This window comes from Megalobrama amblycephala, linkage group LG1 (assembly GCF_018812025.1).
Source record: "Megalobrama amblycephala isolate DHTTF-2021 linkage group LG1, ASM1881202v1, whole genome shotgun sequence".
Lineage (NCBI taxonomy): Eukaryota > Metazoa > Chordata > Actinopteri > Cypriniformes > Xenocyprididae > Megalobrama > Megalobrama amblycephala.
Window position 1 is genome coordinate 13,677,915 of NC_063044.1, and position 27,570 is coordinate 13,705,484.

The 27,570-nt window shown below is 40.4% G+C and overlaps 3 protein-coding genes across 4 annotated transcripts in view; 2 read left to right on the forward strand and 1 right to left on the reverse strand.

The window, feature by feature from the left end:
- Nucleotides 1-17,000, reverse strand: part of LOC125263237 (stonustoxin subunit alpha-like) — a 32,121-nt gene extending 15,121 nt beyond the window's left edge. The window contains exons 1-5 of the mRNA XM_048182232.1: nucleotides 16,845-17,000; nucleotides 12,181-12,293; nucleotides 11,954-12,050; nucleotides 2,023-2,115; nucleotides 168-1,874 (exon numbers count right to left, since the gene is read on the reverse strand). Of these exons, the coding sequence (XP_048038189.1) occupies nucleotides 168-1,874; nucleotides 2,023-2,115; nucleotides 11,954-12,050; nucleotides 12,181-12,270 (1,987 nt within the window). The 5' untranslated portion in view covers nucleotides 12,271-12,293; nucleotides 16,845-17,000. The remainder of the gene's footprint in view (nucleotides 1-167; nucleotides 1,875-2,022; nucleotides 2,116-11,953; nucleotides 12,051-12,180; nucleotides 12,294-16,844) is intronic.
- Nucleotides 1-27,570, forward strand: part of LOC125263219 (zinc finger protein 271-like) — a 237,334-nt gene that overhangs the window by 128,820 nt on the left and 80,944 nt on the right. The window lies entirely within an intron of this gene.
- Nucleotides 19,328-27,544, forward strand: LOC125263203 (proteoglycan 4-like). 2 transcript variants are annotated; one of them, XM_048182183.1, is made up of 4 exons: nucleotides 21,111-21,252; nucleotides 21,334-24,680; nucleotides 24,867-24,920; nucleotides 25,089-27,544. In XM_048182183.1, exons 1-2 carry the CDS (start codon nucleotides 21,250-21,252, stop codon nucleotides 24,616-24,618), a joined length of 3,288 nt encoding a protein of 1,095 aa, XP_048038140.1. In that variant the 5' UTR covers nucleotides 21,111-21,249; the 3' UTR covers nucleotides 24,619-24,680; nucleotides 24,867-24,920; nucleotides 25,089-27,544. The 2 variants fall into 2 exon arrangements, with proteins under 2 accessions (XP_048038148.1, XP_048038140.1); XM_048182191.1 differs by lacking the exons at nucleotides 24,867-24,920; nucleotides 25,089-27,544 and adding an exon at nucleotides 19,328-20,376 and having other exon boundaries at nucleotides 21,090-21,252; nucleotides 21,334-23,217.

Here is a 27,570-nt window from a genome sequence, read left to right on the forward strand (position 1 = left end):
TAAAAATGTTTCTATAACAGCTGCCAAAAATAGTATATCGCTCCACTGTGGTTTTTAACAAATTTTCAAAAAAAAAAAAAAAAAAAAAAAAATCAACCCCCCCCCCCCCCCACACCTTTATATATATATATAAAGATTAATGCAAAAAAATTGCTTATGGCACTTACATAAAGGCAGTATGGCGTTGATAGTGTCACTGGCTTCACTCACTCCCACTTTACCCACAATCCTGTAACGGATCAAGTACTGCTTTCCGACCTCCAACTTAGTCAGAGTAAAGTCTTTATCAGGTGTGTTTATGACAAGCCACTGTTCCTCTTTCACCTGCTGGTACTCCACTCTGTACAGCACAGTTTCTCCAGTCTGGGACTTCTGCAGTTTCAGGGACACACTGCACACCAGGACCTCCTTCGCTTCTGGTGGGGGAGGCTTCGACACGGGCTGGAACTGTGTGTCTGTCAGCTTCCCTTTTTCATACAGATAGATGGAGGAGCCTGGACTGGATGGATTGGAGATGACAGACATAATGAATCGGTATTTCTTTTCATCTTTATTAGCCTCTGAAAAACTTTTGAAAAGAGATAAGTTCTCTCTCATCTTTGAGATGACATCAGGATTGCTGAACCACTCTTCTGATTCTAAAGTGCCAGAATGCGGTTTCGTTCCCACATCTAGTTCTTTAAACTTGTCAGATTTCATAAACTCCTCCAGAGTTGAAAGATATGTGTCTTCATACTTCAGAGATGTGAAGGTCAAGCACACCACAACATCAATATCAGGATCAAGGAGCATGGTGCTGAGACTGTCTGAGTCTTCAGTTCTGATTCCCTCCAGAATCTTGGTTTGAGTACTCAAGAGGTTGAGTTCAGACTTTGCACGATCTAACCACTGGTTAAGCTTGTCAGCATTGAAAGGGGAGCTGTAGTGGATCTTCAGGGTGTCTGCCAGTGACTTCTCCTCCATCCCTCCTCCTCGTATAGCAGGCAAGACTCTGCTGACAGCTTTCATGAGCATTGTCTTGTAAATGCTGAATGATCTCTGAAATGTTTGCAGCCTCTCTTTGATGTCTCTGAAAACATTTAGCAGTGGTTTTCTGGAGAGGTCATTGCATTTCCTCTCTACTTCTCCCAGCTTCTCCATTACATCTTCAGTGTTGGAAACCAGACGTGTGCTAATTTCTCTCTCCAACTGTGCAGCTTTTGTATCCAGTAGAGAAAGAGGATAGAGCCAGACTCTTACTGGAACTGCATTCTGTGGATTCTCCTTCAGTATAGTGGGGAGCTTCTTGTACACGTCTAGGGCCTCCATGTAAGTGGTGGGGTTCTGCTCAAGTCGGAAGTCACCATAAAACGTGCAGGCAATGTTCTCAGCCACTTTCTTATCACCATCTGTCATCTTTATAGCTCCTTTTCCCTCAATGGAAAATAGAGGAATCTTCTTGACCATGACATTCAGTTCTCCCTCAATCTCCTGCTTGTTTTCCTCTTCTGAAAATGTCCGATCAAACATCATGAAGGCCTGAGCTCCATACAGTACAGCCGTAACCACATGAGTTGCAGTTTTCTGGTCAAACACCTGAGGGTAGGTGAACTTGCCCAGCTGGGACATGGTGAGCTGTTCGAATCTGGTGGTTTCTTTGTAATACATTGTAACTCTGGACTGTTGGTTTGAGGATTTGGTGTCACGCAGGAACTTGGCAGATCCTCCCACCTCCACCAGCCCTCCCAAGAAGCTGGCCTTCAGGGAAGCACTTACATCCAGGAGACTGGACTTACTAGAGAGAGAGTCTGAGCTAGTGAACTTCAGATCTGTCATGAGCTTTGAACGACTGTCCAGATCTTCACTCAGTGACCTCTTATCCCACAGAGTAACACCTGAAATGAGAAATGGCTTTAAGGGTTATGTATGAGGAAGTGATGTACTGTTGAAGAAATGTGGGTTTTATAGTGTTTTTAAATTGTTGATGCAGCATTTGGTGAAGTGAGGACAACAAACTTTTATTTGTTTAGGTTGGTAAATCACCTGGAATGAAGGTATCCTTGCGGCAGTCATACAGCATACCAGGAAACAGAGGTCTTCCTAGAGCTGCCACTTCAATGGGCTCTGATGCCAGGGCTGCAGTAAATGACAAATAAAAGGTAATATTTACACTTACAATATTTATAATATATATTAACAAAATTACATCTGATGATAACTGAAGGAGCCAAGTCTTACACTTTGGCTACTGAGAGATTTGACCATAGAGAAGTTGGTTTGACTCACTTTTGGTTGACGACGTGTTACCTTCTTGATAAATAACGCTGAGACCATTCTTCTTCTTGCATATAAGTTTAGCTTTATTTTCCTTTGTTATCATCGTGCAAAAAGTTCCATTGAAGCATAATGGTGCCTAACACCACATCAAAGCGTGTTTACCACCACATCAAGCGATCAAGCGTGGTCAAGCGTTCAAAAACCTGTTTGCCCTTCCGGGTCAAACACACCTGCTTACTCACACAATGCAGGCTGCTTATATGCACACGTACACACATATACAATTCCTAATAATCACAGCGCCACTCAGTGGTCATAATGAGAATAACACATTTGGCTCCTACAATAACATTAATTCTTTCCCTGCCAGTGTTTCTGAAAAAAGTTGCCAGCCACTACCAGCATTTTTGATCATTTTCACAAAAGATTCATGGCCCGTATAATACTTTGTTGTATTAAGATCCAATTTATCAAAAGAAATAACAGAGTCTCTGCTTTTAAACAAAAAATTATTATAGCTTTGTGCATTTTTTTTTTATCAACATTTCAATATGGGTAAGTTTCATTAAAGAAACATTTTGAGCAAGAAGCTGAGAAAAATACGTTTAGTCAAAGACTACACCCAGATGGGATTCAGAATGATTATCAAAACACAGATGGGGTAGATTGAGTCCATCAACACCCCCAGAGCTTCACAATCCTATAGTTCGTCCTGGGTCAACATTTAATTTGGTAATATTAGTATTAGTATTAGTAATATGTTAATTTATATGCTGTTCAATGTTGATGATTGCATAATTTTACATTTGCATCTGCTTACATATGATATTGTTTGTTTCTGCTTCTTTTTCACCTGTGTTTTGATCAGGAGATTCAGTACTCTTTCAGAAGATGTGCAATAGCGCCCCCACCATATGACAGTGGAAAGCCGGAAATTAAAATAAAGATGCAAGCAGCAATATGGTGCCAAGTAACAGTGGTGAAGCCAGAGGGGTGTAATATTTTATTCACCACTGGCAGTTGCTGATGCTGATTGACATCTCATTTTTTCCTCTTGTCGAAATAATTTTTTTTTTTTCCAAGGACGAGCCAAGAATGAGAGAATATGGTTGCAAGATACCAAAGAATAAGAAAACATCACATTTGAAGCAAGTTTTTAAGGTTTATCATTACGTTTGTTTGCTGAATAACTTTTATGAGACACTGTGTGAGGCTCCAACAGGCTACCAGTTAATCAAATTAGAGAGATCGGGTTGCAATTTAGCATAACAATCCTCATGCTTACATCTGTGCAAGTAATACCTCAGATAGCATGGTGACATTGATAGAATGTTGAGTTTTGCTCCAAATCATTATTTTGGTTGAGACTGACATTTCAGTGTTTAAATTGTGTTGGATTAGCTTTGAAATTTTGATGAAAGCCAACAGCACGCATAGGTGGAGACAGTAAAATTGAACTAACAGGGATTTTTAGTTGATGCATCTCTGCAGAACGCTAGTGGGTGTTTCCCAATCAGTGGAGCATTTTCAAACTACCATAGGGCTTTTACCCAATTTTCTCTAATCCAGTGGGGGCTGGGTTTAAGGGTGGGCCTTCATGATTTTAGCAAGTCTGTTGAAAAATGGTTGAAAAACATCCATTGAAGTTTGAAAAAGCAAGAATGTAATACTTAAGCCCAAGTATTGCATCTATTACTCAATGGTTGCAGAGCACCTTGCCTTCTTTCCTTTAATAGGGAAGAAGGCGGATGAGGATGGACAATTAAAAAAAAGAGAAGCACCCTCTTGATAAATGTGACATTGATAATACATTAGCTAAGTTTCCATCCAAAGTTGCGTATTTAACTTATGTGCAAATTTTGAATATCACATAAAACATTTGTGAATAAAGCAGTGTTTCAATCCAGCGAGTCAAAGAGAACAAAAACGTCACTTCCTGATACACTGGCGCTAAATATCACTAAGAAAAATTGAAGTTTCTGCAGTAGAAGCCATTGTATATAATAATTTTCATCATAAATGATTTGCACCTCTGAGCGTGCAGATGAAAAACAATCTTATCTTGCATTCAGATGCTGGTATTTGTGAATGCAATCGTGAGAATGAATCCGAACCACTTTAACGACAGACTTTGCTCAGGCATTACAGAATGACCAAAAACAGCATTTCAGATGCTGTACGAGATCAGTCCGCTGGTTGGTCCAGTTATGCTGTTACATTGCAAAGTCACACATCAAGGAATTTTTTCAGTAAACGTGTTTCCATTGTAGTTTATGCGCATGTTTTCATGTCACATAAAAAATGTGTCCTACTCATTTGAGCGCACAAGTTTTTTTATGCACACTTTTTAATTTATGCACATCTTGGCTTTCCATCCAGCATTTTTTTAACGCAATATCTCAAAATGCGCATTAAAAATAGGTGGATGGAAACCTAGCTATTGAGTTGTAGTCGATAGGATTATCACGTGACCTGGGACTTGATTCTATCCTGTGCCTTATCTCCTGCTCCCTCATTACTGCTTAATCAGGTAATCATTCATATTCCTGAATCTGTATTAAATGTGAGGAATGTAACCAATCTCCATTCAGCCTGTTTCCACTGAAACACAATAACAAAGAATAAGGGCTTATGCTATTTCATGTAAGTAAATTATCCTACACTATGTGTCAGAATGATGATTTTATAGCCTTAATTTATGACCTTAATTTCTGGGTGCTGTCACTCAAACTGACTGGTCAGTGGTTGTCAAATATGTTTTATGAGTGCTGTCACCCTTGATTGGCAGGCCATGAGTGTCAATGAGATATAGGTTTAGTTGGATTTATAGTTAGATATTTGGATATATTTATGGGGGTTATATCTCAGCCCAGATTGGCATTTGTATGACAGGCTATTTGGCTCCTTTCAGTCTGTTGGGAGCTGATGGTGGGATTGTTTTTCCTTTGATTGTGGGGGTGAAAGTCACCCAAGTAAGTTTTACACCTCAGTGTCAAAATCAGTGCTGTTAGGTTCATGTTAGTTGTTAGTGCCTAAGACAAAGAATCAGAAATAGTCATCAAACCAAAGAGTCCTCATTATCCACACACGCCAGAAAAGTTATTGTTTGGGAGATGTTCTTTCGTGAACATCTGTATCTGTGTTTCCAAACACATTGATAGCATCATTGTTAAAAAGACAAAAGAATGAAAAACATTTATTTAACTCACCGTGAAGGTGTTTGCGAGTCAACCTGTTGGGGGAAGAGTGTATCCTAAATGTGTTTCTGTTAATGGTTTTACAACAGTTGCTTAGGCTAGATGTTTTAAGAATGACACTTCATCAAAACCTTTCTGGTGATTCTCTGGCTCCAAAACATCTTACACTGTAAAAAAAATCCCAGTAAAATTTACGGTAAAAAACCGGCACTGTGGATGCCAGAACTTTACCGTAGTGATGTCCGGTTCGCGAACGAATCGTTCTTTTTAACCGGTTCTTTTCAGTGAACCGGTTGAACCAGTTCACCAAATCGGTCTGAATCGTTCCAAACAGTTCGAATCTCAGTAAGCAAACACGAATCCACTAGGGATGGGACGATACACTTAAACTCACGATACAATGCCTCTCGATATGCCAGGGTCACGATACGATACGTCACGATACGATATCAAAAAAGAAAAAAAAAGAAGAAAATATTACTGTATAACAACAACTTATTTATTTTTGTTTCAGCTGCACACAGGGAAACACAAGGCCTAACTGGCCAAACACAAACAAGAACACTCCCTTAGTGCTGCTCTAAAAACGAAAGACGCGGCGCTCAGGAGTGGTTTTTAAAAAAAGCGCAGCGTAGAACGCGAGGGTCTCGAGACGCGCTTTTGAGACGTGAGGCAATAACGACAATAATGGAAATAATAGAAATAGGCAAACGGCAGAATTGACAGATAGAAGTTTTGACATGGAAAAAAAGAAAATAAGATAATAATGAGCGCCTCCTCCGCCATGTTGCAGTCAAATAAAACAGTTGTCATGCCAACTTGCTACTGTAAACAGAAGCTCGCAACGTTTGCCCCGCCTCCGAGTTCTTCTGATTGGTCCACTGTTTTGGAACTGACATTGATGAGCGGCGCTGCGTGTTCTTTTAACTTGACACGGCGTCTTAAAAACGCGGCGCTCATGTGAGAGGCGCTGCAAAAGACGCGAGACGCGAGCGTAACGGTCATGCACGTCCGTCAAGCGCGTGTTTACATAGAAAAACAATGGGAAAGTAGCGCATTGGAATCGAAAAACGCGTTCTGTGTGAACGGCCCCTTAGTCTTGTCAGTTACTCTATTGCCGTCTTTGTCTTTTTTAATGAGAAAGCCAAAATACTGCCAGACATATGACTTGTATCCAGGCGGAGCGTTCTCAATTTCGACCTCATTTGACTCCATGGTCGGCTGTTTGGGGGCAAGGCAGTTGGTGCTAATGCTAATAATATTTGTTAGCTCGCTGCAGTGTTGTTATTGCAACATGCGCTGTCTTGACGTTACGACGTACCGCACCGTTCCCCGGATATATATATTTTTTTCCATTTAGTTTTTTTACCCTGCCACCATAGACTGTATGTCTGCCCCATATACATACACACAAATATAATACACTAAATTATTTATATACTACGCAAATCATGCAGCAGTGCCATCTATCTTTATTTCGCGATCCATTTTTTTCGACCTCGATGCGGTTCGTCACGTTTTGTATCGCGATATTTTGTCAAACGATATTTCGTCCCATCCCTAGAATCCACAAATTACTAATGTTACTCACTTTTTGACGTGCCTGACACTACCTCTCGAAATAAACCAACATCCCCGGGTTATTCAGTTACTCCAACAGTACAGTGACTTAACCGAAGAGAGAACTGATGATGATGGGCACGAGCTGCAGAGCAGCTGATATGAGTGCGCATGCGCGGTGTACACGAACAAACATACACGGCCTGTCATGATTCTCGTTCTCGAGTCAAGAACCGGTTGCAACGGTTTTCGGATCATCAGTACACAACCGAGAACCGCTTCTTTCGGACATGTCCGATTTGAGAACCGGTGAGCTGATGATACTGCGCATGCGTGATTCAGCGTGTGATCTGAAGCTACCGAACAGTAACATCACAGCACCGGTTAACTAGGACAACTGATGCGAGAGGACTCGAATGAGGGGCCAATCTGGCGAAACGTAAGTTTATTTAAATAAATCATAATGTAAGAGGATCATGGTTTCTGCGCTGACGAAGACTAATTTATTCACTTTATAACTGTAAAACTTTGTTTGCACATCACTGCCTGTAGCCTATATGTGTTTGGATGCTTTAGACGCAAAACTAAATTGTAAGAAACGCTTCAGATTATGTTTTAGTTGACTGATGTTATGATTACTAACTTTATATATTTGAATCACTAGTTTTTTCAACCCGGCCCGCGATAGACGACGTAATTACGTCGGAGCGTAAAAGAACCGGTGAACCGGTTTTTTCAACCGGTTTATTGAATCGAACTGTCCGAAAGAACCGGTTCGCGGAAAAGATCCGAACTTCCCATCACTACTTTACCGTAAAAAATACAGTAGCAACGTAAAAAAAAATCTGTTAAATTTACGGTAAAATAACATATTTAATTAACTGATATAATGTTAATTTACCAACCTAATGAAGTACTAATATCTGTTTTGTATCTTTATAATACACTGACAGTCACCAAACACAGTGGTGATAAGAGTCACATGATGAATCAAAGCTCATCACAAGCAGATTTCCCACAAGCTGAGAAAGACAACACTAACATATAGAAGGTGCACACAGTGTCATTCACACACACACTAAACACCATCATGGTAACATGCATGAAATTTTAAAAATGCAATAAACATTAATTTAACAACATTAGATGTAACATAAAACCCTAATGTACATAACTGATTAGAAAAAAAATGAGAAAAACTAAGAAGAAACAGAGTTATTTCAACGAAAATATATCAAATGTGAAGTGTCACGCAGGGAATTGTGGGAATGTCAATTTACGTTTTTTCACTGTAAATTTTACAATGAATTGTTATTTTTCACTTCCAAAAACTGTGAATTTAACGGTATTTTACCATAAAATTACATTAAATGTACCGTTAGATCTGTTACAGTTATTCACCGTATACAGTACGGAAACTTTCTGTAAACCAATTGACAGTTTTTCACCGCAGCATTTTTACAGTCTTTTACTGTTAAAATCACGGTCATTTTTTACTGATTTAGTGTACATGAATTTGTTCAGTTCAATTCACATTTTTATATTCACTATGTATCATTTCAAAGCAGCTTTACAGAAAATGCATGCCAACGTTACAATTTAGAGTAATCTGTTATCAGAGGTGACGGTGTGCAAGTTATGTAATTTCAGAAATGGATATACAAATCACCCAGTTAGCTAACAATCTATTAGCAGAAACAATGCGCTCATTGAAGTTATGAAAATATGTTAACAAATGATTAGTATATGTGACCCGTCACGGAAACCAGTGACACAAGGCGGCAGCACAACTATCGAGCAAATGAGAAAAATTGGTGATTTTCGTTTTTTTGCAGAATCTGTTAGTTGAGATCATGAAGAAGCCTTTCCGTGTTTGAGATAGCAGTATTGGTATATTTAAAAGCGTACATTTTGAGGTTGAAATCGGCTTGTTTTTCGGAGCTTCTAGCATGCAGTAGGGGCGTGTCATTGTCTGTGTGTATTTCCATACTGGATAGCCGGCTTTTGTTTCTTTTGTTATTGCCCCCGCCCTCCAAAGGAAGCGTGGCTACTTATTATGCAGCGCTCTGGCCGGCTCTGATATCAAAATTCAATGAAGAACTGTGGCCGTTACACCGAAATGTTTTGAAGTACTTCTTTGACTTATGAACAAGCACTCACTGATTCTGAAGACGATCTGAGCGACGATGAAAGCGGCATAATAAGACTGAATAATATCCCTAATCTACAACTGAGCGAAGATGAAGACGAGGAAGAATGTATCGGACTGGCGTCGGACGAGTTGGACCGTAAGATATCAGAGGCTATATCGATAGTAACATTTGATGGGGATAAAGACCATCCGTAACTTTGACTGTAAATGCTACATATCATATTTAAATTGCCCTGACGGTTTACGTATGCATTTTATTGTACATTCAGCATGCTCTCTTTTAGGTTGATAGGCTAAAAGCCTGTTTGGTTTGTTTCCATATTCATGATAATGTTGCCTAGTGAAAGTTAATAGTTTTTTGGCATGATCAATCTGAAGCAAATTAAGATTATTTCTGACAGTATTAAGCTTCCTCAAGTTTACCTCTGTAGGTGATTGCTTGTGAAGTTTCTCTAAGTGTATAAGATCCTTTTTCAGTTGCTCAGACCGCTCGATCATAGATTTTTTCCTTTTAGATGTATATGAGATCAGATGCTCCCTAATCACAGCTTTGGCCACATCCCGTATCACTGCAGGAGCAACAGGGGAGGAGGCATTATCCTGCCTGTATTGTTCCAACCATTGTCTAATATTTTTACAGGCATCAATATCAGTAAGAAGTGACAAATTAAATTCAATATGATACAGTTGGGGAATTTAAGTTGCACATTTCCTCTTTCGTTTAAAGCATTAAAGTCAAATCAAACCTGATTGTCCATAGTTTATCCGGCACTGATATCGCGGTAGAATTCGTCAGCCTTGCGTGGCGATGACAGCAGTTTGATCTTCCTGTTGTACAGCACCTTTAACTTGCACAGATAATGGTGAAACCCAAGGAAAGTCCCCATGCCGATAAACGGCTTTTTAACATCATTGAACTCGTTTCTGCTGAAAGATCCTGGGCGCAAGACAGTTTGGATCCATCATGGGAATATCTTGCTGTCTCGTGGAGCGCGAAACAAACTCCTTATCTTAAAACTTGAGAAAATGGATGAGTACTGCTCTGTTCTGATTAGGGTTTGCAGGAGTCAGCGTGCGGTGAACTCTTTCCAAGGTAAAAGTCGTAACCTGAGACTGTTTCGAGATAATCTATTTTAGTCGAGGTTTTATGTCTTTATCTCCTCCAGAACTTTTGTTAAACTTAACGCATCAGTTGAAGGTTGAAGGCTAGCATTAGCTTCGCCAAACAGAATCAAATTTAATGGGCAAATAATATATATAACACAAATAATGCAACACATATTAATTAAATAATTACACTCATGTTTGGATGAAATATAACTTCTTAAAGGGTAGGTAACACACATGGTTTCTACCAATCTCATGTTAATCTTGAGTACCTGTAGAGTAGTATTGCATCCTTCATATCTCCGAAAAGTCTTTAGTTTGATCATATTTATAAAAGAAAGATAAGCTGTCTTTCCGAAAAAAGCCGAGCTCCTGGAGACGTGCCACGGGCAGAGCTAAAGAATCACAAGTGCGCACAGCTTTTGCGTAGAGATAGTCTGCAAGCTGCCATATTATTATAAATAAAAAGGTACCAAAAACGTTTGTGTTGTTTACATTTTATGCACTTGCGCACCAATTGCCAACAAAACACAGACATCTGATGCAGTTATGCAGAGTTCAGACTGCATGATTTTCAAAGTGTTCGGGTCACAGATCTTCTCACACTGCATGACTATCTGGGGTAGCATTCAGACGCTGCTGTGTTCAAACTGCACGATGGATCGGCGACAGGGGGTTTCACACTGCATGACTTTACAATAGGAAAATACGTCTCAACCAAACACACGCGAGAAGTGACAAGGAAACAACGTGAGGTCACGCGTACAAGACTGGAGCTCTCATGTGAGACTTCTCAATACCAAGTTCACGAAGTTCGGACTTGTGTCCTTGGTAGTTCGGACTTGGCAAGTTTGACTCAGGAGAAGGGACTCGTGAGGACGCAAGTCCGGTGATTCTGCAAATGGTACAGCAACGTACTTGATAACATCACTCAGCTCGCTCTGGCTGGTTATAAAACACCACTCTGCGTCTTTTCGTTTACATTTAAAAAATATTAAACATATAGCTCAGGCAATATTTGCATACTCTGATTATCTTTACTGTAATAAAATGAAATAAAACAAAACACAATCCTTTCTCTTTTTGGTAAATGTCAGTTTTAATTGTAGAAGTATAAAAGGTATAAGAATATATACAATAAGAAATAAAGCAAACAATTCAGGCAAACATACAAAATTAGTGCTTTAGTAGGCTACAACAACCTAAATATATAAAGTTATGAAACGTCACTTAGCCTTCAGCCAAAACGATTTGCCAGGGAACAAATTATAGATTAATGAGACCAAAGATCGCCCGTTAGATATACAAAAGGCAACTCATGTCAGGTTTAAGCACTACAGAGACATCAGAGCCAGCGGTGTAAAAATAGCCAACTTCAATGTTATGATGAAGTAGCCTCTATTATTATTATCATCATCATCATTATTATTATGCTAGTGCAATTCAATAAACTAATAAATTTTCACATTCATTACAATTTCAATTTCATGTCCTGATGTTTTACCTATCCTATCATAACAGATCTATTTATTCATGGATTTAGATTCGAGTGGTGGCTGCATTGTTTCCGCTTTGTGTGATTCAAGCTCCAGAGCGTTGTAAAGTTCCTTCTAATGATTTTTAATCTGTCCCTGTGATATTGTTAATAGTACATTCACATTTTGTAACATTTCAATCTTACCTGAATTTTTTGTGTTTCCTTGGTCTGCTAAGAAATGAAGTCCTCCAGTGTCTTCATTTAAAGTCTGAACCTCATCAGGTTTGGGTTGTAACACTTCCTATTTTTGAAGGAATGGTTCAATATATATATAGATAGATAGATATAGATATAGATAGATAAAAATCCACAAATATTTTTTTAATCCTTACTTTTTAAATAAAATATTTTGTCTGAGGGAGTTCACTTACCTGTGCATTCACCACAGCTAGGGTTGCCAACCATAGATATGCACAGTAGATGCAGCTCGGCTGCTTCAGGTACATCAAAAGTGCCGACATCTTGGAATCGTCAACAAGGAGACCTGTTTGAATGTCAATGTGAAGAAGATGCCTGTCAAAACCGGTCACCATTTGCCTGAGTTCTCATATGATCTGGTGATCTCATGCGGGTTAACCATCAAACACCCACAGATTGTACATGTTGCCATATCTGACCACTACTCTGTCTTTTTTGAGCTTTCAGTATGTACCAGAAGTGAGTGATAAGGGAAATGTCAATAATCTCTCTGCTGATTCGGCCGCTACCTTCATGGAGCTCATGTCATCTCTCCCTCCTCAGGCACTTTTGTTGGGAATTTTAGTCTCAGCCGCCCTGAATGTATTAACTTTGTTGCTCCTTTGCTAAAATGCGAAAATGCTAAATAATACAATGAGGTCTGCAAGAAAAGCTTATTTTTCAAGTTTAATTGACCACAACAAAGACAACCCTAGACCCTAGCTACCAATCTGCCTTGCACTATTGAACAAGGATCATATGCCTCCCTATGCATCAAGCAAATCTTCTTCCGTCCAATGCAGGAGGTTCAGTACAGCCTCATATCAACACCGTCGGTCAATTCATGAACATTCTGACCAACATTCAAAGCATCAGTCCCACTTTCCCAGGAGCTTGTGATTCAGCCATCTGCCAAGTGTGAAAGGGCTGTAAATTTCCCACATGCACTACTCCCAAGTCTTGACCATTATCAGCCCTGGCCAGTCTATAATATACTTCATACAGCTGTTGCGTGACTCAATAAAGGCCTCCATATTGCGGAGCCAACTTAGCCACAAAGTTTGCTGCTGCATCAGACCCCACTTGGGGCTCTGCATCAAAATCTGGAGAGTTCTGGGCATGGGTATTCACCACAGTATAAGAATTCTTATACAATAACAAGAATTAACTTTCTTTCTTTTAACTAACTTGTTTGAAGTGTCTACCTGTTACAATAGTACCAGTCGAGAGACAGAAGATAGGTTAACAGGTTGTTTATTGAACACAAGCAGAGTATCAGGATGACAACAGGTGAGTAATTAATAACAGAATTTTCATTTCTGGGTGAACTAACCCTTTGAGCCATAAAACAAATTTGAATGCAGGAGTGGCAATTTTCTTTTCACCTGATTTAAGAGTCACTGTTTAGAGTACAGAAGAACCAATAAATGGTCCTCTTCTTGCCGTTAAAGCCGACATTCACTGGGAAATTTATAATTTCATCAATGTGTATGCACCGACTGTAGGGTTTGAAAGATTAATGTTTTTGGTGTGTTTTGGTGTGACAAGTCATCTCACTCGGCGGCCATCTTTGAAACGCCTCTTGGGCATCCTGGGCATCATGCAGCTCCTATCTCTTTGAATGGGGAAACATCAAATTCTCCAAAACTGTTCGTCAACCTTACGATTAAATTTCATATTTGAAATCACCAATGAAATCTAACAACAACCGACTCATAAATTTAGTTTCTAAACGCTCGAATCATGTAGTGATGTGTCGTTCTTGAACGATTCGTTCATTTTGAACGAATCTTTAATGTGACTCGGGAAGAACGAGTCGTCTCGGGGGGTGATTCGTTCAGTCGCGCATGTGCAATATTCTACAGGTTCTGTACTGCTAGAAGTAGTTCACCTGATGATTCAATTGATTAGTTCATTTCATGAGTCTTTCGGGTTTTGAGTCGTTCCTTAATCACGTGACAGACCCATACGCTACCAATGCATTCTGAGCCGGAAAGAGAATTGATTAGTTCATTTCATGAGTCTTTCGGGTTTTTGAGTCGTTCCTTAATCACGTGACAGACCCATACACTAAGCCAATGCATTCTGAGCCGGAAAGAGAATTGATTAGTTCATTTCATGAGTCTTTCGGGTTTTTGAGTCGTTCCTTAATCACGTGACAGACCCATACGCTACCAATGCATTCTGAGCCGGAAAGAGAATTGATTAGTTCTTTTTATGAGTCTTTCGGGTTTTTGAGTCGTTCCTTAATCACGTGACAGACCCATACACTATGCTGTGTGACCCAAGCACATTATATTTATTAGTAAATAACGTTAACTCTCCAGTTTTATTTGAGTTTGTGTTACAACTGTTAAAGCTGAAGTTATCATAACCTTGATGTTTTAAACTAACATTAATATTTCAAATTCAAAATGTTATTTGCTTTTAATTTATGTCATTATGTCCTTTTTGAGCAATCGTCTTATACATATATTAGACCAATATGTCAAGTCTGCCTAGGAAAAGCAATTATTATAACAGCAAACTCAAAATTGGAGTAAAAATGAACAAACTAGGCTATAAATACTTTGTATTGTAGGCTTGGATTATTATATTATTATATAGCCTAGTGTTTATTTACAGATAGACAGTCAAAAAGATAAATTAATCAATATTTTATTTATAACAGGGCTTTATTTATTTATAATAACACACCACAGATCCTCAGTAACAAAAACAGTGACAGAAATGTCAGAAATAGCGTATGGGTCTGTTACGTGATTAAGGAACGACTCAAAACCCGAAAGACTCATGAACAGAACTAATCAATTCTCTTTCCGGCTCAGAATGCATTGGCTTAGTGTATGGGTATGTCACGTGATTAAGGAACGACTCAAAAACCCGAAAAACAATGTTGTCGTCCTTGTCGTCACGCAAGTTGGTTTATTTCAATTCCTATTCAGAGGTGCGTTTCCCGAAAGAATCGTTGGTGAACCATAGTCGTAAGTCCCATTGAACTCTATTGGTAACTTGCGTCCATAGTTCGCTTTGGGAAACGCACCCCTGGTGGGAATTTAGAGTATTTAAGCCAGACCTTCTCAACCTTTGGGGAGCGAGGAGGGGTCAGTGAGTTAAGCTGAATATTCGTTTGTGCCGTTTAAGCAACTTTACTTTGTTCTTTGTAAAGTAGGACAAGTATACGCTGGGTGAAGCGTTTGTAAAATAAATTTTCATTTATTGTTTTTTTTCCTTAACCGTACTCAAATACTTGTAAATAGTAAATTCGGTCCCACTTTATATTAAGTGGCCTTAACTACTATGTACTTACATCAAAAACTAAGTACAATGTACTTATTGGGTTCATATTGAATTGCAAAACACTTTTGCTGCTATTGAGGTGGGATACGGGTAAGGTTAGGGAAAGCTTTGGTGGTTTGGGTAGGTTTAAGGATAGGGGTAAGGTGTAAGGGATGGGTCAACAGTGTAATTATAAATGTAATTACAGAAATTAATTACAGATGTAATTACATGCAGGTGTTTTTAAAATATTAGTACAATGTAAAAACATGTATGTACACAATAAGTGCATTGTATTAAATGATTAATTTAAATGTAAGTACACAGTAGTTAAGGCCACTTAATATAAAGTGGGTCCGTAAATTCTTGCTCTCTGGATTAATAAATACACTCTTTATTATCCTGGTTTATGCCTATTCCTTCCTATTTCATCCCTTGGTCCCTAACGACCTGCTCTACAACAGTTGGGTACCTACACCTCTAGGCGCTACGTCATTTCTTGTGTTCCTCAAGGCTCAATTTTGGGTCCTCTATTATTGAACCTATACATGCTTCTTTTAGCGGTTGTAATTAATTAGTACAATATTTAATTTCACCAGTATGCAGATGACATGCAAATCTATCTCTCACTTGCACCAGATGCCTACAATTAAACTTCCACCCTACTGGACTGCATAGAGAGCATAAATCTGTGGATGTCTCAGAACTTTCTACAGCTAAACAAAGATAAGACAGAGGTACTTGTTATCGATAATGACATACAGAAAACATCTGTTGCTCCACATCTTGACTTTATAATAAATAAAATAAAAGAATAAGGAACTTAGGAATCATGTTTGACAGTGACCTCAGTTTAAATAAAAAAAATCACCTTAGAAACATCTTCAAAGTACATGATATTCTCTTGCCTTCTGAAAATGAGAAACTTGTTCATGCATTTGTTACGTCTAGACTTGACTATTGCAATATTGTTTTTGCTGGGTTATCAAAGAGCTCTATTAAACACTTATAAAAAGTTCAGTATGCAGCTGCACGAATGCTAACTCACTCTAAAACTAGAAATCAATACTAGGATCCCTTCATTGGCTGCCTGTATCATTCAGATTTTAATTCAAGATCCTCTTAATAGTTTTTAAACGTCTTCATGGAACTGCCCTAATATACCCTTCTAATTTGTTGAATAAATATACTCCAGCAAGATCGCTCTGAACATCAAATAGTCATTTGCTGGTTGTGCCAAAAACACTGCTAAACTGGCGAGTCAGTCTTTAGTTATTTCTGTCCTAAACTATGAAACTCTCTTCCTGACGACCTACGAGCCATCGGCTCTCTGTGCACTTTTAAAAAGCATCTCAGAACACATTTGTTCACTAGGGCTTTATCATGGTTTATTTTTATTGTTCTATTTTATTATTTTCTATTATGTGATTTTATTTTTGTTTATCTTATTTCTATATGTGAATTTGTTTTTTCTGAGTATTTCTCTTCCGTAAAACACTTTGTAAACACAGTTTTAAAAGGTGCTATAAAAAAAGCTTTCCTTACTACCTGTTCATATTAGTTTAAAATCACATCTTACCTGAAAGTGTCTGTTCTTGGTATGGTAAGAGATGAAGTCTGAAGCTGATCAGAGATCTGCAGTAATATTCGTATTCCTAATGTCTCATGAAAAAGTGTATTCTATGAAATGTTTCTTTTTTTATCTTTCCCTTGATCAGAGGTTGGAGGGGAGGTGCCTGAGTCCCGGCCCCTCTGACACTGACATGCTTTCTGGTAGTATACAATCATTTTGTGTGAGGTACAGAGTAGAATTTATCATTTCTGAACAGTGTATCTAGATTCAGTGTGTGAATTTAATGAATTTATCTACAACACTTCCAATGTTAAACATAAGTTTATCACAACATTCATTCACTTGTGTCATGAACTGCTCTGAAATGCACAGGTTGAGGATCCTAATGCAGAAATGTATTAAAGGTTAATCCAAAAACGTAATCTAAACAGATTAAAGGTCAAGAGCACATGGTAAACAGTGCAAACACTGACAGAGTCCAAGGCAGAGACAAACAGAGAAACCAAACAACAAGCAGAGAATCGAAAACCAAGGTACAGGAAACCAGGAGAATGCTCAGAGTTGCAGAGCGGCATTTACAATACTTTGCGATGAATGACTGAATAAACAGGGCTTATACAGGCAGAGTTCACAAGCTGATGAGACACAGGTGGGTGTAATCAGGCTGAATGAGTCCAGGCATAAAGAAAAGTATTTAAATGTCTTTTTTTTTTTTCAAAACTTCTATTGCATGCATAATGTTTATTGATTTGGCTTGAATGATTTAGATGTTTCGTGTTTCAGAAAATGTGAGCAAATTTCCAGTAAGGAAACATAGTGAGCATCGATGCTCCCTGGTTTTTGCATTGCATTTTAGGATTTTTTTATTTTGCGAGAGAGACTCCCTGACTTTTGTCCTGACTACTGAAATAGGGAGTTGAGCTGAAATCAGAATTCTGAGAATATCATTATTACAAACAAATGAAATGTCTGTCTCAACATTCATGATACAACTTAAAGCTTGTTATTTTAATTTAATATTTCATTTCGGGGTGAAAGACGGGATAGGGAGGACTTGTTTTCTTTTGCTAAATGGAATTTATAAAGGGATTTTTGGACAAGATGAGAACACCATTATTACTAACTACAAATCAGGAACTCTATTAAAATCACAACTGGAATCAAAGATATTGCACAACCTTCCCCAATTATTAAACATATCAATACAATCAGTAATTCAGTAAAGATGCTCATATAGAATATCTTATATAGATACCAATACAGCAGCACCAGTTAAACAATGGGAGAAAGACATTAATATTAACACAGATGAGGAATTCTGGAAAACAGTTTGTAAAAATAGCTTTATTTTTAGTACAAACACAAATATTCAATTAATCCAGTATCAAATTGTACATAGATTTCACAGATTGTACACACATTTCACAACGAAAGATGTTCAAAAAGGGCTTAGAAACTTTGGACAGATGTACTAACTGCATCCTAAACACACAAGACTCTTACCTTCATGCACTTCTGAATTTTTCAAATTTTTCAGAATCACTTCAACACTTCCTTTATTGTGCCTGTTAGGTGACACCTCTCAAATTAACCCATCCTTTAAATATTCAATACCTTCACTCAGGTCTCTAGCTATCGCCAAGAAAACAATATTACTTGCTGGAAAAATAAATGGCATATATCAATTACACAATGGCTACATCTATTAAAGAAACATATTATTCAAGAAAAACATACAAAAGCAGTTATTCAGATTTAATATAGTTTTTAGCGCACTGCTCTTATCCTTTAATATTGATTAAATCTGGCTGGTGAGCTGATGCCTCAGTCCTCAGAGTATATACAATAGATGCTTTTACAAAAGATGAATAGAAAATGAGAAATCACGCTTCTACAATAGATGAATAAAGTCTTATTAAATACACTTTATACAAATTATAGAAGAATATATAATGTATGTATATATTGTGTGTGTATATATGTGTGTGAGGGGTACATATTTGTACATATATATGTAAATGACTGCAATTTGATATATAACTATATGATAACAGACTATATAATTGTCCTATATGCTATAATATGTCTTATGTATATGTGTGTGTGTGTATATATATATATATATATATATATATATATATATATATATATATATATATATATATATACAGTATATATATATATATATATATATATATATTTTTTTTTTTTAAGATACTTTAGTTCATTCATTATTAATGTTATTATTATGAGTATTGTTGGTAGTAGTAGTAGCAGTGTCAAACTATTTATACTTATATCTTTACGTTGGCTTCCCATTTCTGCCCAGATTGAGTCTCCCTCAATCATTTGTGCTCCGATGCTTCCTGAAGCAGTGTTTTGAAATCAGCCATCACTAAATAAGTCGTTATTTTGTTATTTTTGGTGCTCCAAAAATATTCTCGTCCTTTATGGATCTTGAGAGAGGAAATGTCATTGCTTCCTATGGAGGCCTCACTGAGCCATCGGATAAAGTATCTTAATTTGTGTTCTGAAGATGAACGAAGGTCTTACGGGTGTGGAACGACATGAGGGTGAGTAATAAATGACAGAATTTTCATTTTTGGGTGAAGGCAGAACCAGGATGTGTTCAAAATATCATGATAAAACCCTTGCTCACACAATGACTTCTTTTTAAAATCATTCATTTTTTTATAATATTGTGATTGCATGAATGAACAAGAGCAACTTTTACTTCTTAGCCTAGTAGTTATTCATATTGTAATATGTAGTTTGGTGATCTGTTCTCTTTTTATTTGTTCTTCTCTTTTTCTGCAGGTTCCTCAATCCCTGTCCTTTAAAAAAAATCAGCACCTCATTACATCAAAAAAAGGCACTTTTAAGAGCCACATTTGTCTTGTATATTGTCTTATTTGTATTGTTTATTGTCTTGTTATTTCTCTTTCTCTATCTCTCTCCATCCCTCTCTCCCTCTCTCTCTCCCCTACCATCTGAGTGGTGGTTGCTTTTTAGAGGAACGGAGTTGCTGCCTCTTCTTTACTCACTTTTATCAACTTAAAGTGTAAAGGTCGGGATCAAAGAATATAAAATCATTTGTTGGTGTTGTTTTAAGTGCACAATATACCAATTAAATGGATAGAGACCTGCATATAATACCTGGTTATTGAACCAAATGAAATTCTGCACAATATAGGCCAACCTATAAGATTGCTGTTAAGCATAGCCTACTGCTGTATGACACATGTTAATAAATTGACTAGCTGTCTTTCTTGTACTTATGTATGTTCGGATCTCTGTATGATATTTAATATTTATATTTTTTGTATGTGTGTACATTTCAGAATGACAAAGCCAAAATTCAGGCCTTGCCCTAGCTGCCAGGTCCGTCAGCAGGCCAACCGCAAAACCTGCAGTGCTTGTTTTGCCACACTGCCAAGCAAGCGGTTTTTAAAAACTGCAAAAATTAATGATGACTGGGGCCAGAGGGTCATCAGAAAACAAAAATGCATCTCGGGTGGTGGCCTCTGCCCAAATAGCTGTAAGTAAAAATGCTCATGCTTCATTAATTGAGTGGTAATCAATATTAAGCCCAAAGTACATACAGTATTTGGTACCATGTTTGTTGATGGACAGAAGACATAGTGTGTGCTGTGTACCAGGCTTCACATGTATGCTTAGATGTTGGCACATCTTGTCAGTATGAAATTTTAGACAGACAATCACTTTAAAAACCACACCATACATCCCTATGAAATTGCTTTTGCAGCACACATCACGCTCAAGTGATAAATGTATATCACATGCAAGTTGCTCTGATAAACAGTTTGCCAAAAAGCTCCCCATACACAATATTTAAATATACTTTCATTTTATGCAGGTGTACTTCTGTTGTGAAAAAAAAAAAAAAACTTGAAAATGTATTGGTGTATGTACACAAGTAGGCAATATTCTAGACTACACTTATCTTAAAATACTTGTGTAACTGATGGCAGGGACTATGGATAGGGATGAACTATGAATCAATTAGTACATAGTTTATACACCAAGTATATTGCCCTCTGTTTCTGATTCAAAGTCAGTGTGGAGAAGACTCCATCTTCATTACTGTCACAACATCTTATTAATTTTTTTTTTTTTTTTAAATCGAGTACTGACAGTTGCAATTTAAGAAATACTCATGAATTAATATTTCTGTGTATTCATTTTACAATATGTCTTTAATCGTGTGTTAATTACTTTGTTTCATTTCAGGTCTTGGCTATAGGCTATATGCCCATACTATTTATCAGCCAGAGGCACAAGGGCACAGGCAAGTTGATGGCAGATGTAGTCACGCATCTGCCACCAACTCAAAATAATACGCGTTTCCTAACCAGCATGAAGAGGGCATATGACTTTATAATCAAACTGCATGGTAAGAAAAGTTAATTAGTGTTTGTTGTTGATTTCTTTGACAATGTGTACTGAATTTATATTTTTGATAACTTTACAACAGGTGTCCCCAGCCTCAGCAAGACCAGCCCCAGCAAGACCAGCCCCAGCAAGACCAGCCCCAGCAAGACCACGCCCAGCAAGACCAGCCTCAGCAAGACCAAGCCCAGCAAGACCAGCCCCAGCAAGACCAAGCCCAGCAAGACCAGCCTCAGCAAGACCAGCCCCAGCAAGACCAAGCCCAGCAAGACCAGCCCCAGCAAGACCAGTCCCAGCAAGACCAGCCCCAGCAAGACCACGCCCAGCAAGACCACGCCCAGCAAGACCAGCCTCAGCAAGACCAGCCCCAGCAAGACCAAGCCCAGCAAGACCAGCCTCAGCAAGACCAGCCCCAGCAAGACCAGCCCCAGCAAGACCACGCCCAGCAAGACCAAGCCCAGCAAGACCAGCCCCAGCAAGACCAGCCTCAGCAAGACCAGCCCCAGCAAGACCACGCCCAGCAAGACCACGCCCAGCAAGACCAGCCTCAGCAAGACCAGCCCCAGCAAGACCAAGCCCAAGCCCAGCAAGACCAGCCCCAGCAAGACCAGCCTCAGCAAGACCAGCCCCAGCAAGACCAGCCCCAGCAAGACCAGCCCAGCAAGACCAGCCTCAGCAAGACCAGCCTCAGCAAGACCACGCCCAGCAAGACCAGCCCCAGCAAGACCAGCCCCAGCAAGACCAAGACCAAGCCCAGCAAGACCAGCCCCAGCAAGACCAGCCCCAGCAAGACCAGCCTCAGCAAGACCAGCCCCAGCAAGACCACGCCCAGCAAGACCAGCCTCAGCAAGACCAGCCCCAGCAAGACCAAGCCCAACAAGACCAGCCCCAGCAAGACCAGCCCCAGCAAGACCAGCCTCAGCAAGACCAGCCCCAGCAAGACCACGCCCAGCAAGACCAGCCCCAGCAAGACCAAGCCCAGCAAGACCAGCCTCAGCAAGACCAGCCCCAGCAAGACCAGCCCCAGCAAGACCAAGCCCAAGCCCAGCAAGACCAGCCTCAGCAAGACCAGCCCCAGCAAGACCAAGACCAGCCCCAGCAAGACCAGCCCCAGCAAGCCCAAGCCCAGCAAGACCAGCCTCAGCAAGACCAGCCCCAGCAAGACCAAGCCCAAGCCCAGCAAGACCAGCCTCAGCAAGACCAGCCCCAGCAAGACCAGCCCCAGCAAGACCAAGCCCAGCAAGACCAGCCTCAGCAAGACCAGCCCCAGCAAGACCAGCCCCAGCAAGACCAGCCTCAGCAAGACCAGCCCCAGCAAGACCAGCCCCAGCAAGACCAAGCCCAGCAAGACCAGCCTCAGCAAGACCAGCCCCAGCAAGACCACGCCCAGCAAGACCAGCCCCAGCAAGACCAAGCCCAGCAAGACCAGCCCCAGCAAGACCAGCCCCAGCAAGACCAGCCCCAGCAAGACCAGCCTCAGCAAGACCAGCCCCAGCAAGACCAAGCCCAGCAAGACCAAGCCCAGCAAGACCAGCCTCAGCAAGACCAGCCCCAGCAAGACCAGCCCCAGCAAGACCAGCCTCAGCAAGACCAGCCCCAGCAAGATCAAGCCCCAGCAAGATCAAGCCCAGCAAGACCAAGCCCAGCAAGACCAGCCTCAGCAAGACCAGCCCCAGCAAGACCACGCCCAGCAAGACCAGCCCCAGCAAGACCAGCCCCAGCAAGACCAGCCCCAGCAAGACCAAGCCCAGCAAGACCAGCCTCAGCAAGACCAGCCCCAGCAAGACCAGCCCCAGCAAGACCAGCCTCAGCAAGACCAGCCCCTAGACCAGCCCCAGCAAGACCAGCCCCTGCCCCTAGACCATCTCCAGCAAGACCAGCCCCAGCTAGACCAGCCTCAGCAAGACCAAGCCCAGCAAGACCATCCCCAGCAAGACCAGCCCCAGCAAGACCAGCCTCAGCAAGACCAGCCCCTGATCCTAGACCAGCCCCAGCAAGACCAGCCCCAGCCCCTAGACCATCTCCAGCAAGACCAACCCCAGCTAGACCAGCCCCAGCAAGACCAGCCCCAGCAAGACCAGCCTCAGCAAGACCAAGCCCAGCAAGACCAGCCCCAGCAAGACCAGCCCCAGCAAGACCAGCCTCAGCAAGACCAGCCCCTGATCCTAGACCAGCCCCAGCAAGTCCAGCCCCTGCCCCTAGACCATCTCCAGCAAGACCAGCCCCAGCTAGACCAGCCCCAGCAAGACCAGCCCCTGATCCTAGACCAGCCCCAGCAAGACCTGCCCCTAGACCAGCCTCAGCAAGACCAGCCCCTGCCCCTAGACCATCTCCAGCAAGACCAGCCCCAGCTAGACCAGCCTCAGCAAGACCAAGCCCAGCAAGACCATCCCCAGCAAGACCAGCCCCAGCAAGACCAGCCTCAGCAAGACCAGCCCCTGATCCTAGACCAGCCCCAGCAAGACCAGCCCCAGCCCCTAGACCATCTCCAGCAAGACCAACCCCAGCTAGACCAGCCCCAGCAAGACCAGCCTCAGCAAGACCAGCCTCAGCAAGACCAAGCCCAGCAAGACCAGCCCCAGCAAGACCAGCCCCAGCAAGACCAGCCTCAGCAAGACCAGCCCCTGATCCTAGACCAGCCCCAGCAAGTCCAGCCCCTGCCCCTAGACCATCTCCAGCAAGACCAGCCCCAGCTAGACCAGCCCCAGCTAGACCAGCCCCAGCAAGACCAGCCCCTGATCCTAGACCAGCCCCAGCAAGACCTGCCCCTAGACCAGCCTCAGCAAGACCAGCCCCTGCCCCTAGACCATCTCCAGCAAGACCAGCCCCAGCTAGACCAGCCTCAGCAAGACCAAGCCCAGCAAGACCATCCCCAGCAAGACCAGCCCCAGCAAGACCAGCCTCAGCAAGACCAGCCCCTGATCCTAGACCAGCCCCAGCAAGACCAGCCCCTAGACCATCTCCAGCAAGACCAACCCCAGCTAGACCAGCCCCAGCAAGACCAGCCTCAGCAAGACCAGCCTCAGCAAGACCAAGCCCAGCAAGACCAGCCCCAGCAAGACTAGCCCCAGCAAGACCAGCCTCAGCAAGACCAGCCCCTGATCCTAGACCAGCCCCAGCAAGACCAGCCCCTGCCCCTAGACCATCTCCAGCAAGACCAGCCCCAGCTAGACCAGCCCCAGCAAGACCAGCCCCTGATCCTAGACCAGCCCCAGCAAGACCTGCCCCTAGACCAGCCTCAGCAAGACCAGCCCCTGCCCCTAGACCATCTCCAGCAAGACCAGCCCCAGCTAGACCAGCCCCAGCCCCTAGACCAGCTAATCCCACAAGACCAGCCTACCCCAACAGACCAGCAAATTATTACGCTTGATTTATTTACGATCAACTCTCAGGCTCAGCAGCAGGTGGAACCTAGGAAACCCAGGAAAAAAAGTAAGTAATCTTGCATTGCACCACATCTGTAAATTTTTTTCCAATCAGTGCACAATATAAAACAAGTTACACGTGGAGAATTTCACCTCTTTTAATTAATTTAGCCTCTCCTCCAAAATACTAAATATACAATTCTCAACCTTTTTCTCTTGCACCTATCAACCCCGGGCCCACCATCCACCCCAGGCCAAGGCAGACGAGCCCCACCATGCATCCCACCTCAACTAAAGAAAAGACGAAGTAAGTCATTTTGCCTTGCAGCCCATCTATAAATTGGTACCATGGTTTTGTAATCATTGTGTTAATATATAATAAGTTAACTAATGCGAATTTCACCCCTATCTATTAATTAAGCCACTTCCCCAAGATACTATATATAATTCTTAATCTTTCCCCTTGCACCCTAAGCCACAGGTACAGAAACCACAGAAGCCCCACCCTCTACCCTGGCCAAAAAGAAGAAAGCAAAAAGCAAGTAGACATTTTTTGCACCCCATGTGTATGTTTGTTTCTATTCTTTGCACCCCATGTGCATATCAGCAGCCATGTGTTGGGTGTAAAGGTGTTTTTGCATGTAGCCCCCTTTAATTGGACCAAACTCAGGTTGTATTCACACTAGGTCTCTTTCTGCCCTCAAAGTGAACTAAGAACAGTGACTCATATATAAGACCTCAAGCAAACTCAGACCCATTTGAAGGGAACCAAACTTTTTTTTTTGCCTGTCTGTCGACTGCATTTGCAACCTTAAATGACAATTTATCCATACGATAAAATATTGGAAAGACGGATGAATGGGGTAAGATGTAGAACCATATTTTTCATTAGGCTGTCTGATTATCTCTTGACTGATGTCGGTCTCATCTTTCGATCCACATGTGACAAAACAGTAACACTGAGCAGTAGTTATCAGACTTTTTCAACTATCAACCCTCTCACAAGTGCTACCCCTTACGAAAAAGTATTTTTCAAGTTAATTTTATGAAGTATACTTAAGTAATGTTCAAGTATATTTTTTAAGTATACTTTATGTAGTAAGTATACTAATATCAATGTGTACTTGTAGTAGACTTGTAAGTGTACTATTTCAATACTGCTTGGGACTAAATTGGCCCACTTTTAGTATATAAAAGTATACGTTTAAGTGTAATAAAAGTGCAAACTTTAAGTACACAACTAGGTTTCTCATTTTTAATGCATCTGTACTACAAGTGACCTTATAAGTATATTAGTAGTTTACTATTTTAATACAAGTAGTACATTTTTTAGTTTATGAAAGTACACACTGCAGTGTACTCTCAGTAAACTACTAGTTTAGAAGTTTATACAGCAAGTATAAGTTTTCTTTAAGTGAACATAACATTATAATATTTATATATTATTTTGCACTTGCAGTATACTATTATTTTTTTTACTTGAAAAATACATTTAACTACTTTAATTTTAATAACATTTTATTAGCACTTGAATGTTGGTAAGTTTCATAAAGGCAACATTTTAAACAAAGAAGTTGAGAAAATCACATTTTTCTGATCATATTCAGAACGATGATCAAAACGCAAATGGAGTAGATCAAGTCCAAGAACCCCAAAGCTTTCATGTGTTACGCTTCATTTTTTTGGTAATATTAAGCAAGCAGTTTTGATTTACAAGCTGTTTAATATTTGATAGGAAACCTACCTCTCTTGGTTCAGCTTCTTCTTCTCCTGTGTTTTGATCCAGAGTTTCTGTACTAGAAGATGTGTCATAGTGCATCCTACCGTATAACAGTGAAAACATGGATAGCTGGAAAATTCAGTCAATGTCGAGGAAAGAGTAAAGTAGAATTAAAGTAAATACTGATGTACAGATGCCAATGGACTAGCCTACACAAAATTTCAGATATGCAAAATGAGAAACATATCTTTTTTATATCAATATTCTAAACAATATTTTCACAAGTTTCATAAGACTGTATATGAAAACTATATTGTAAAAAAAAAAAGTTTATTTAATAGGCTACTCGATCAAAACCGTTAAGAAAACTAAAAGCCAAGTATACTTTGAATACTTCTTGATCAAAAGATAGAGTACAAGTAAAGGCCAAATATGATTGGACTTTTCTCTCAGTACAAGTCATGTACACTTCATAATCAGTATTGAGATGAAAGTTCTATAAAAGTAGGCTATTCTTTTTTGTCGCAAAAAAAAATAAAAATAAAAAAGTTGTAGGCTCACTAAGCCATAGCAAATTAAAAAAACATCGACAATTATAAAATATCCCACCTAAATTAAGGCATTTGTTAAGCCTACAGCAAATATGCAGTCCTGCAATTATGTCGTTTTAATGTAGCCCAAAATGATATTAAAAAAACAGAAAGTCGTGATACCGATTTAGACAAGGGTTTCTGCCCCACGAAAATGTATGGCGACCCCGCACCAATGAATGACTCTAACGGTATATGTGCTGCACGCTACTGCAAAATACACATTTGCAACATAAAATCAATCGCCTGAAACCATACTACTTTCCAGCGCAGGCAAACCGGTGGATGGATAACCCAGTTTCGTCAAAATTCAAAGATGAGGGATTTGCACTCAAATCTATTGGACGACCTTCTACGTTGTCAAGCGACGAATAGGGGGTACCTTCAACGTCGGGTTATGGATGTGAGGGGGAAATGACCAAACGGCAGTATGTGACGAATAGGGGTGAGACCGTGTTGTGCTTTACACTGACTTTAACAAGGCAAACATCTTGGGATCTGCCAGTAAGAAACTTACTGTATCAAGTTGCACAGTAGGTTATGCAGCTTTGTATTGAGGGCATGATAGTGTAAAATATCTAACTGCATTCAATAAAAGGTAATACTTTAAAAAAAAAAAAAGGACTAATGTCCTTATTTTCCAAGTG